Source organism: Genypterus blacodes, unplaced genomic scaffold (assembly GCF_046128005.1).
Source record: "Genypterus blacodes isolate CSIRO-AG114 ecotype Tasmania unplaced genomic scaffold, CSIRO-AGI_Gbla_v1 ptg000009l_1, whole genome shotgun sequence".
NCBI classification, from domain to species: Eukaryota; Metazoa; Chordata; class Actinopteri; order Ophidiiformes; family Ophidiidae; genus Genypterus; species Genypterus blacodes.
In genome coordinates, this window is record NW_027466823.1 from 691,923 (window position 1) to 704,059 (window position 12,137).

The following is a 12,137-nucleotide window of genomic DNA, read 5'->3' on the forward strand; positions in this document are numbered from 1 at the left end:
TTTTTCAAGTACTTTTAGAGAAGACGCAGGGGGAAAACGGACAGCACTTAAATCTTGTGTTTTTATATCGTATGGCACAAGTCAGGAAAAAGGAATAACAGGAGAATTGTGTATATTTTACCAAAAACCTTATGCTACAAAAGCTCGTACTAACAAAGACCACATAAACCTGAGAAATGTCGTAGGTAAAGCAAGGCAAAGTATTACTTGGAGTATTTGAACTAAAAGCACGGCGTTAAGTATTAAAAAGCAGTATGGAATACATTTTCTGAAATACTTACCACACCCCCGCCCCGACTTCACATTTCTAACTTATATATGATTTCATTAAAATATTAACTTTTCTACAAAATGTACATTCTGTGGCTGATATTCATGGTTAAACCCATAAAACTGTACATACCTGTTTTCAATTCTAACAGTGATTGTAATGGTCAATAAAGACGACAGTGAGGTCAAAGGTCGACCGACCGACCGACAAGCTTAAATGATGATGACCGCTCAAAATATTACATCAAAGCAAAAGGTAGAAAGCCCTTAGTTATGTCATATCTGCACTTCCTCAACAATCTGTCCATGAGCCCAAACTCAGAGGTTGACTCAGAGTTTGAGGCGACGACACTGATAAGAACCCGGATGGAGACGACAGAAACGGAATCGACGCTACATCAACCGACTTCATGCTTGACGTTCACACCCTGCATGCCAACAGCACAGCACAGATCACTCTGCAGGACACACACGGGAAGACACCACGCACAATTCAGACAAACCCGTACGGCTGAGGATGTTCAAGCAAATGAACACGAGTGAAAGAAAGGGAATGCATTCATATCTAGGCAGGCAGATGTACCTAAGGTTCAGGCATATACGTGAAGAAAGAAAGGAAAAAAAGGTACAAAGGACAGAACTCCAAACGCTTGTGGACAGAAGGGGAAGAACAGCTGCTGTGTGTGTTTGTGTTTTTTTTTCTTTTTTAACGTTTCCTTATTAAGTGGAATTTAAACAATGATTTAAAAACATTATATAAGAAGAAACATTCTCCATCTTTGGGGATCCAAAACCAGGATCAAAACATTTCATCTCCATAAAAAACTCTGTCCAGGTGTGCACATGTGCTGTAAACACTACAGGGAAGTTCTCCTTTGGGATTTCATGGCGTCTATTCTTAGACTTAGACCAGCTTCTGATTGACTGATGAGTGGATGAGGTAATGTGTCACGTCTCCACTCCTCCTCATGAACTTGTAACATGTATTCAGTCGCTCAGTGGACTCTTAACAGTAACACGGGACCTCCCAGTCTTCTGGCGTTACGCACGAGCCGCCGCAGCAGTTGTTGGCTGTGTGTGTGTGTGTGTGTGTGTGTGTGTGTGTGTGTGTGTGTGTGTGTGTGTGTGTGTGGCAGAGACAGAGCAGCAGCAGCCTCCTCAGTTAGACTTTGCCTTGTTTCAGCCGCTCTATGTGATGACATAGCTTGAGAGCAGGACCCAGCTTCAGGCCCATGTACTTCATGATCATGTCGCTGCGGAGGAGCATCAACGCTTTACCATCAATCTCCTGAGGAAACAAACAACAGGGACGTTAAGTTCATATGAGGCTGAAGTGTGTAGACACAACACAACACGACACAACACAACACAACACAACACAACACAACACAAAGGGGCCTGTTCAATAGGAGGAGGGGAGATTTGTTATTTTGTGGACACATTACTAAATCATTGAAGCGTCCATGTTATATTATAAACACATTCAGTATTCTGTGTGTGTGTGTGTGTGTGTGTGTTTATGGTCATTAAACCAATCCCAGATGTTTCCTTACGTGTTTCCTGAACAGCTCAGCGTGTGGAGCTAAAGCTGTGGGGTCGGCGTCCCTCACAAACTGCATGACTTCCTCTATGGACCAGGACGCCGGGCTCTTACCGGGCAGCTGCAGGTTCTCAGCTGCTGCAGCCTCGGGCCCTGTGGTGGAGCTGGCTGCTGCACACACACACACACACACACACACACACCCGTGAGGCAGGGACACACCACATCTGTACTCTGTAACCTCGTCCATCATCATCATCATCTTTTGCCCATCTAACCACAGATGAAGAGATTTAACTCCTAAATACCAAACCTTGAACTTTAGCCTATGACATCATCGGTGACATCATCAGTATGAGCTCTTGTTTACCTTCCACCCGTCTGAGAGGCTGCGAGGAGCCCAGCTCAGCCGGGTTTGATGCGTGGCGGCGTAGGGGCGTGCCGCTGGCCGGGTGGTAGAGGCCGGCGCTCTGGGAGAGATACTCTGAGGAGCTCCGCACTGTGGGGGGGCGAGGGGTCATGGAGTTGGAGGCTGAGTCCATGTAGCGCTGCTCCTTCATCAGGCCGTTCTCCTCGTGGGGCAGCGTCTCTGCTGGAGAGGACAAACACACACACACACACACACACACACACGTTCAAACACTTCTGCTTCATCAGCGGAACGCTCAGCTGCTCTGTCAGCTCGACGCTCTGCCTGAGTGCTGAATGGTTGACTGATTTAATTGACTTAGTCTGAATGAACACCGGGATGAGAACACAGAGGAAAGTATTCAGTCACACATGACATGAGACAGCTTTGTAGGCGGAGTCGACAAACATTGAGATTTGATTCTACATTTACAAACTGACTGATCTCTACTGCCACCAAAGCTCTGATCAATCAGACTAAGCTGAGTGTGGGTCAGTGTTTACAGCCTGATCTTCCCTTTCACTTCAACAGCCTGTTTGAATCTCTAGGGACATCAAACTCTCACATCTTTAGTTTCCAGCTTCTGTTGCGTCACACAGTCAGTCAGTCAGTCAGTCAGACTCAGCCGTACCTTCTGATGGGTGAGCCTCAGCACGTAGATGTTTAGGAGACAGAGGGGCGGCGTAGGGAGGAGACACTCCAGACAGACTCCTCTTAGTCCCTCGAGCCAGAGAGGGAACATCCAGCGCCTCCTCCTTCACTGAGGACCAGGAGACAGAAGAGACACACAAGGTTACATCACAGGAAGCTTCAGTGCCTTCCTCTCTAACGGTCACATGATCAATCAAAGAGTATCACACACTTCAGATGCAGGATCTCTCTCTCTCTCTCTCTCTCTCGTCTCTACCTGACTTGTTCCTGTCGTAGGCGCTGTAGTGACTGAACGGCTGGCTGCTGAACAGGCTGTCACACTGCAGGTGACGACACATCGTCTCCAGGAAGCGCAGCACGTAGGAAGCACTGGAGGCTGCTGGGAGTTTAACCATCAGAGTGCCACCGTCTGTTCTGACTGGGACGACACACGATACCACCAATCAATCAATCAATCAATAAATCAACCAGTCATCCATCACAGAAAGGCTCCTCCCTCTGTCCCTCTGGTTACCTTTGACGACCTCGCCCCCTCCTGAGTGTGTCTGCAGCGCCCCCAGCAGGACTTTGGGCTGGTAGGCACAGTCTATACACGACTGAACCACCTGCTGGAGCACAGAGTTCACCGGCCCGGGCCCAAAGTGGTCCGGCAGGTGCTGCATCTGCTTCCTGTCCAGGTGGGGGCCGCAGTTCCCGTGCTTATTCACGTAGACGCACACTGGAACAACACACACAGGACACACACACACAGGACACACACTGAGTCTGACAGGGTGTTTGAGGGAGAGCTTGTTGGTTGCAGGTCCATGCAGAGGTCCTGTTTACCTGTGGAGACCACAGAGCTGAGGCTGGCTGGATGCTCCTGTGGGACCTGGATGCTGGGCAGCTGGGCTGAGCTCTGCAGAACCTTTGGCTTCCTCTGAACAAACAAGGACACGTTCATTACAGAGACGGTTTGAGAGAAGGAAGCACGTAACCCTCGTGTCCCCACCCCCCCTCTCTGGAGCCGGGCCTCACCTTGCTCCCAGGTTTGGGGCCTCTCTTCTTGTAGGGTCGAGGTGTGAACTGTGAGCTTTCGGGGAGCGTTCCATTCTGTGCAGCCGCCGCCTCTGCCACAGCTTTGAGCAGAGCGATGGTCTCGCTCTTGGGCCGTCGCCCCCTCACCCCCTTCCTGACGGGCAGAGGGGGCAGAGGGTTGGGGAGCCTGTAGGGAGACTGCATGGAGCGCCAGCTGGGCCTGGAGGGCGACGCTGAGAGGATCTGCAGGTTCTTTGGCAGCGTCACTGAAACCAAACATGACAAATACATCAGCAAAACCTAATCAGAACATATTCATCACGGCCTTTGACACAAACACAGTGTGCCTTTGTGAGGTGAACACAGATCCACACTGAGACCCAGAGGAGGAGACGTCTTCTTCCATTTCCTTTAGTTTCAATTCCTAGTTTATTTGATTTCCTCTCCCTGTATATTCATCTGACAGTGAAGAACTTCAACCAGAGGAGAAATGTGAAGTCAGCAATGCGAGGAGTTTGCAGTGAAGCCCAGTGTAGATGTGTAGACACACACATGTAGCACTGACACGTTCACACACAGAGCAGCGCTGCATTGTTTTGAGTTTTAAAGAGCTTTAACCCTTTATTCTACACTTCTTTCTTTACTTATTCACCATTTACTGTTTTATATAACACTTTGAAGGAGTTCCTTTCTGTAACACCAAAGAGAAAACGCCCATTTTAAAGAGAATTGAGTGAATTAACCCATTCTTTTCCAAAAGGCTTTGATTAGTAAAGTCTTCTTCCAAACCAAAGGCAGCAGAAGCTCAGCCTTGTTTCTCTGCTCCCCTCATGAGAGAGAGAGAGAGAATAGAGATGAGTGAAGTGTGTGTGGAGTGTGTGTAACTCACCGTGAGGGGAAACAAATCCACAGAGCAGCTGGGACTGATTCTCCAGGAAGAAGGAATCTTTCATTTTGTGAGATTGCAAACTAAAGCTGAGCGCACGGAGCTAAAGCCATGTTCCTCCTCAACACAGAGGAGGAGGAGCGGGCGGCTGCTTCACGTGAAGCTGAGGGAGGAGAGGAGGAGGAGGAGGAGGAGGAGGAACCACAGGGCTGCTCCTCCTCATCTCCTCCCAGCCTTGTAAGGGAGTGCTCCTGCTCCAACATGGACAGATCCAGTCAAAGAGTCAAGCTGATGCTGCAGAGACACCCATCTGTATTTCCCCTGGTGTGTGTTGGTTGACATCTTATACACACACATGGATGTGCAGGAGGCGCAGGGCGGGCTGAGAACATTCCTCTGTGTAAACAGATGGACATGAAGGACATAAATCCTCCTCCTCCTCCCTTCTTCCCTCTTTAATTGCCTGTTCTGCTCCTGACCTCCTGCTTTCTGACAGACAGACGCTCTGTATCTCTGCAGAGCTTCACACTCTGTTCACTCTCTCACAATCTGAGAGCTTCAGTCGTTACTTTTTAATGTTTTTACATGTTAAAGGCACATAAACACCCAGAGGAACAGATCTCACTGTAATCCTTTACTATGTCTGACTCTAATATCCTGAGCAGCCCAGTGTAAAGACAGCTGAGCATGAGGAAGAGCACAGACTGGTCCTGTAGAGCTCAGTCAGACTTCAGCTTCATGTCCTCAGCTCAGCTACTGTAAGGCAAAATGATGATGAACCTTGTTATCCATGATTATCTCTCAGACTGATTTAACTCCTGTAATCTTGACTTCAGAACATTGAGCTCACTCATGTTACTGCTTGTTCTCATGTGTTTGATCCTGTTGGCCTCTTCTTCTTCTCTCATCTCTCTACGGTGACCTCATCTGGACTCAACTCTTCAGTCTGTCCTGATGCTTAAGCAGTGACATCACAGAGTGAGAGGCTGAGTCATGTTGGTAACCTTCATGATGGAACCGCTGGCTGCAGGGCTGTTTGTCTTCTTCCTCATTAGACCAGTCAGGGTGGCCTTGACACCTTCACACACCTGTGCTGCACGATCAGCAGAAAGCCCTGAACACCTGTATAACCTCTAATAACAACACCAGAGTTCTAACCTGGAGGTTCAGTGAAACACTACACCTCTAAACCTCTGCTATCTGGAATTTACCAGCTTGTGTTGAGCGCCTGAACGCAGCATTGGTGAGTGAGTTGTGAATGTCCTTCACTCTGTTCTCTGTGTGATGTTGCTTTAAGGCGAGTACATAAAAAATCTGTGTCAACATTTGGTGGCGCTGATCTTTGAAGAGGAGGAAAACATGAAATCAAAACCTTTCTATTCACACACACACACACACACACACACACACACACGCACACACACACGCGCACACACACGCACACACACACACACACACTTCTCATTCAGATTCAGACTCTAGTCTCTGTATTCTATTCTGCACCTGTAACAGATTAGTGTGTGTGTGTGTGTGTGTGTGTTTTATTCTCAGTAAGAACAGATGATTAATGTGCACGGTGTTTATATTTCTATACTTTCCCAGCTGTGAGGCGACCACAGCCTAACAGGCAGAGAGGAGACGGTGATGAGGAGTGAAGGGCTCTAACTCAAACCTGACTGAGCCCTAACAGCTCTCTGCTGCCACCTAGAGGAGAACACTCACCACTGTTTCCTGGGGCCTGCAGGCTGTGTTTGGTCAGGCAGCACCAGCCCACAGGGAAGATGTCCCGGGAGTCGTACTTGCACCAGTAATCGAAGGCTCCCCGCCAGCCGTCAAACATGATGAACACCTCGTCGCCCTTCACTTCTCCTATGGTGGCGGGGCAGATGAGGTACGGGTTCTTCTTGTCCACCGCCTCCAGCTTCATGCCCGGCTTAAAGCCATTCTGGGACGGCCGGGGAGGTTCCTGGGAATTGGGTGTAATGTTTGAAACCAGCAGGGAAACACACATTCAGCTAAACTCAACTCCAGACTGTGGTACAGCTCGTACCTTTTTAAAGGCTGCAGCTGGAGCCATCTCAGCTCCGTTTAGGGTTCTCAACAGGAACATGGGCCACGAGGAGGCGTTCATACGGAATCCTGCAGAGCAAAGGGATTCAAACACAAGAGCATTAAGGTTTCAGAACACAGAAGCATTAAGAATCTGTAGTGTTGGCTACAAACGAGACTCAGTAGGAAGCTCTTCTTGTTCCTTTTCTATTACTGTTTATAAAAGAAGAAGAGGAAGAAGAAGAAGCATCATCATCATCTTGAGTGCCGTCCTCCTTCTCCCCTCACCCAGTGGCGGCTGCAGCATGTCTCCGTTCTTCTCACAGGTGCCTATAGGCTGAATGTCAGAGGAGTCCACCAGCCTCCAGAAGTCGTTGCTGTTGTCGCTCCCGTCCAGGCGGAGACGCAGGCGCACCCCCGTTAAGCCCATTACCGTGGCGATGCACACTGAGGTGGAGTTGCGCGGGTCGTGGGCTTCCAGCTTCATGCCCACCTTGAAGTCGTTGGACGGTGGGAGGCGAGCCTGCAGACGTTAGGACGAAGATGTGTGAGGATGTTTGAAGAACTATCTAACTAGCAACTACAAGGATTTGATGACAAATGCTTTAAATTATGAAATCTAACTGCACAATATCCATCATTACATTGGGTAAAGTATTGTGCTAATGTTGTTGGAAAAAGACATCATTCTGTGTGTTTTCACTCAGTGTGAGGGGCAGAGTAAACAAAGAACAGGCCTGATAACGATGCTACAATAAATCTGTTTCTCAGTTTGACAAAGCAAGTTTACAAAAGCAGACATCAAAGAAAATACAAACACAAATCAGGAGCAAGTAAACGCAGAAGTGTAAGAATCTAAACTCCTCATTAAGGCTCATTATGACTGAAAGGTGAAGCTTCCATACCTGACGAAAGCAGCTGGGCGGAGCAGGAAGAGACGAGGTTTCTTTGAGATATTCCTCCCAGCTGAAAGAATCTGAAGGGACAGAGTGTGAGATGTTTAGATTCTTTAATAGAACCTTTGTGTCTGAAACATTCAAACAGAACTCCAGCAATATGATGGAACTTGAACTGAATTTAGGTTGTAAGTATAATAACAGTGTTTAAAGGTTCTGCATCCATCCCACATCCTTCCAGACCCTAAAGTATGGGACAAAGACTCAGAGCAGCAGGAGGAGAACACGAGTGGCAGCCCAGAGTTCAGCCTGGGGGAGGTTGATCTTCACCTTTAGGAGCTGCAGGGGTGGGACCTGCTGGTGGGATGGAGCTCTTAGCTGGTTTGTCCTTTTTGCCATCTTTCTGATCTAAAAATGAGAGAAACAGTGAATAACTTTACATGGACATACTCCATAGACATCCTGAGGAGTATTTAGAGTCGCCTTGATTCCTGTGTGTTGTTTACTAAGTTCATAATCCCTCACTAATGAAATACTGTGGGCTGAAGCTTCTTAACAATGCAAATGACACATTCATAAACAGGTTTCAATCTGTAAAACAAGAATCTGCACGCTGACACTAAACACACACTCCTGAGAGAATCTGAGTCTGAGTTAATATAATATCACTGCAGTCATCACCTTCTAAAACTCTACTGAACCAGAAAGAGTGATCACTGCTGAGAACAAGTCAGAGATACAGAGAGAACAGAATCCTTTGTGCTTGTTGATGGAAGTCAGTAGTTTACAGTTCTTTCTCCAGACGCCCACACATTTCACTACTGACCAGAATGACTCAGCTGATCAAACTACACACAATCATCTATGGACTGAGACGTTCAGCTCATGAACAGAAAGCTCAGCTCAGTGTTATAATCACATATGAGCTTCTAGCTGCAGACGTCCTTCAGAACAAGAATGTAGCTTTGAGAGGAGGACTGTTAAGGTCTGATATCACTCACAGTACCTTGGTTATATTCTAAACATTATGAATGTGTGCTTTGTAGTGTTGTGTAGAAGAGTGTGTGTGTGTGTGTGTGTGTGAGTGAAGGTGAAGTGTCCTTGCCTCTTATCGGGGTCTTTCCCATGTTGGCAGATCCCCAGGGGTGATATTAGGAGAGGACAGTAAAGGTGCAGGGGTTCGCCCAGAGTCCTTCTGTGTGCTTTAGATAGTCCTGAAGAAAACAGAGAGAGGGATGAATGAGACAGGGAGCAAACAAGATTCAACAATAAGTGTGTGTTCTAACTATTCAGTCATGAATAGAGGGCACTTTCAGAATAAAGTGAGGCCATGCTTTTGGTGGTGGCTCATTTTCTCTGAGGAACACAGAAAGAAACACGCGTCGGAGCAAAGATACACAAGAATCACTCCCACAGAAGAGATCCCAAACTGCTGAGAGCTTTGTCTTTGATTCATCGGTCTACTTCGATAACATCCTGTCATCAACATGTGTCACAGCTGATTGGAGGTAAACACAAAGTACGAGGCGAGGCGAGGCTGGAAACGGATCAGTGTGTGTTTTTATGAAGGCATTGATTCAAAAAGAGAGAGAATGAGAGAGAGAGAGAGAGATTCCTAAATGAAACTAACAGACAAAGGTTCAGATAAACAGGATGCCATTCATGTGTGTAAGTCACACACACCCTGAACACAGCCTCCATCAGAGGAAGCATGAATGGAGCTGCTTGAGACGACATCATTCATTTTCTTTCATAAATAGTTAATCTGGACAAGAGATACATTGTGGTAAGATGATTTTCTGCCACTCATCTGAGCTCAGTGTCTGTGACTCAGTAAGCAGCTGTACTTATGGAACAGTGTGGTAGAAAGAAGTATATATAGATCTTTAATAACAAAGATCCATCTCTGCACAGCAAAGAGAGAGAAAGAGAAGAGAAGCCTGGAGTCACACGCTGCTACTGCCGCCATGTGCACACACAAACACACACACACACACACACACACACTTTACTAGAGATCACAACATAGAAGCTCTGTAATGATCGGTGTGTAGAGTTCCAGTTATAAAGCCTCCAGACAGAGCGACAGTAGAGTGGTGTGTCTCTCTGCGGGCCTGGGATGCTCTGGGACGCTCCATCACATCTCAGTATCGCACTGAGCTCATGGAAACTAACTTCGCATTTACAAATTCCAGAATAAGAAATGACTCACAACAATTAAAACACAAGCGGGAGTGAATGATGAAGTCAGGAGAAGATGAACAAGGAGCGATAAACCTGCGTCTCTTTGGAGAAAACACGTCTGAATGTGTCCACGTAGAGATAACTCAGACAATTAGCTGCCTTAATTAGCCGCGTTGGTTAAATGGCCTATTGTTGTTAAATTCACGCTATTGTTTATTACCGATAATAAATGAAATGATACCAGATAATGTAGGAGGAACATAAACAACACACTTTCCTCATGTTTAAGCACTAACTCCAGTTCGTACCTATGAGCTGTTAGCTGGCGGCTACGTCTGCTTCATTCAGCGCTTTAACACAAACAAACATAACATTTACTTTCTACACACATAGAACCACTGTGGACACTTTGGTCATCACAGTCTCGCTCCCAGACGCCATTTCTGCTACGTAACGTGAATGTTACATCGTTCCGGGTAATAGCCAGATCCCAGTGTTGACAACTGGGATTGCTTGATTTGCTAGCTCCCGCTGCTGGCTAATAACTAGGCTGGCTAACGTTAGCGTTAACCCGTGGAAGCACTTTAGTCCATCAGGACCACTTAGAACCGGAGTCACATAGCTGCGCCCAACACTCTCCCCAAACTGAATTAATTACTTTATAAAACAAACTTACAAGTGACGCCCTTTTCTGGATAAATCGAGCGAAGACCCACACACTTTTCTCTATTCGTCAGCTGCCATTTTTCGCGAATGTAGTGTGTATGTGCCTACACGCATGTAATAGAAGCCGAAGATCGTGTAGAGCGGCGGAGCGACGTAGGCTGGCCGCGTTGTTCGCTAGGCTAATAAAACCCCGTTCTATTTACGCTTGCAGCCAATCGCATGCAAGTTTACTCGCCCGCGACCAATCAGCTCCAAGATTACTCCGTTTGTCATTTTGGACTGCAAAAAATAAACAGAGTGATGGCTCTTCCCGTTGTGTCGCGTCCACACGGTCGTCCCCGTCTCTCCTGTTGTGGTTATAAACTGTTAAAAAATATGACGGAGCGGAAAAACAGGGTGTTAAATTCCAACTAATTTAATTAAGATCTAGCCGCAGATATTTATTTAAAAAGCAATTGAGGACTAATTTGACGTCGTGAGTCATATGTATGTAACACACCAGTGAATCATGTCAACATCTGGGTTTGCCACGGGGACGGGTTTCCCCATCGTGGCCACTAATGCTCATAAGAGAAAAGCAATTCAATAAAATGTGATATGATATAGTACATAACATAGTAAAAAGGATCATATTGGAGTAGTGTACTATATTATGAATGATGACAGAAACCATCAGTCTTATTTTCACAAGAATAGTGGTTGAACAGAGTGTGTGGCTCTGTCTGAGACACCCAGACATCATTAATATGGGATTCACTCGGTCCCTAACTGAAATAAGGAAAAGCCAAATAAATATTTTATATGATAAGCCCTGAGATCAAAGCTTTCCAAGCAGGACTCAGCAGTTGTGAAAATTCCTTAAGCAACCTTAAGCAATAAAGTATGAACGCCTTCAGATATGAGTGCTCATAAAAGTGTAAATAAAACTCTAACAACTCTGTATTTTATTTCTAATTTAATGGTTGAAAGGCATTAAGAATAGTGAGACCATCATTGTCTTTCCTGTCCGGTTTGCAGTGTTGAGCCCCTGGTCAGTTTTTCGCTTTGGCTTGATTTGTCTCTGGGTTCCTCTGAAATGCAAACAAGTTGGAGTTTGGGCTTTGTCCAATAGTGTAAATATTGATACCATTGATCCATGCTTAATTTATACAACTGATCTGCTGTTTTTGTCCCGTTGCCCGCTGTTATGATCATTCAGCCACAGAGCAAAGCAACACCATAAAGTCTCCACCAGGAAACAACTCAGAACACATCATCCTCTCATGTGTGTATATTTGTGTCATTTCAATTTGCTGGGGTCAAAGACTAGTGACTTCACTCATCAGTTTCCCCTACACGACGTGATATAACACAACATTAGAAAGTCCTAGATGGTCACATTCCAATGAGGGACCAACAGCTCCTAAACACACTGGGATGTAATATTGCCTCATATGTTATCTGTCTTTCCATTGGTGGAACAGTAAATGTGGTATTCAACACTACCATTTTATTGGACAATAATGCCATGGAACCAGACTCGATATACACACAGCAGAGCTATGGAAGTGATTTTAAATGGAGGAGGAT

General features: G+C 46.2%; 1 protein-coding gene across 3 annotated transcripts; it reads right to left on the bottom strand.

Annotated features, from left to right (window-relative positions):
* Positions 1-27: 27 nt before the first annotated feature.
* On the bottom strand, positions 28-10,686 carry LOC143006902 (sex comb on midleg-like protein 2). Of its 3 annotated transcripts, none has more exons than XM_076158275.1 (15): positions 10,579-10,686; positions 8,824-8,932; positions 8,049-8,126; positions 7,728-7,798; positions 7,111-7,345; positions 6,824-6,912; positions 6,496-6,739; positions 3,888-4,153; positions 3,696-3,789; positions 3,385-3,588; positions 3,127-3,288; positions 2,851-2,979; positions 2,181-2,399; positions 1,824-1,981; positions 28-1,558 (listed from the first exon to the last, which is right to left on the bottom strand). In XM_076158275.1, exons 2-15 carry the CDS (start codon positions 8,843-8,845, stop codon positions 1,433-1,435), a joined length of 2,097 nt encoding a protein of 698 aa, XP_076014390.1. In that variant the 5' UTR covers positions 8,846-8,932; positions 10,579-10,686; the 3' UTR covers positions 28-1,432. The 3 variants fall into 3 exon arrangements, with proteins under 3 accessions (XP_076014390.1, XP_076014381.1, XP_076014373.1); XM_076158266.1 differs by having other exon boundaries at positions 1,824-1,978; positions 2,181-2,402; XM_076158258.1 differs by having other exon boundaries at positions 2,181-2,402.
* Positions 10,687-12,137: the final 1,451 nt, after the last annotated feature.

Bases quoted from the DNA above. Each gene is read 5' to 3' on its own strand.
- LOC143006902 (XM_076158258.1), bottom strand. From the start codon at position 8,845: ATGGGAAAGACCCCGATAAGAG. The intron at 7,799-8,048 runs GTGAAGATCAAC...CTGTCCCTTCAG, and splicing joins CACCCCTGCAGCTCCTAAAG to ATTCTTTCAGCTGGGAGGAA. The intron at 4,154-6,495 runs GTGAGTGTTCTC...GTTTGGTTTCAG, and splicing joins GCAGGCCCCAGGAAACAGTG to TGACGCTGCCAAAGAACCTG.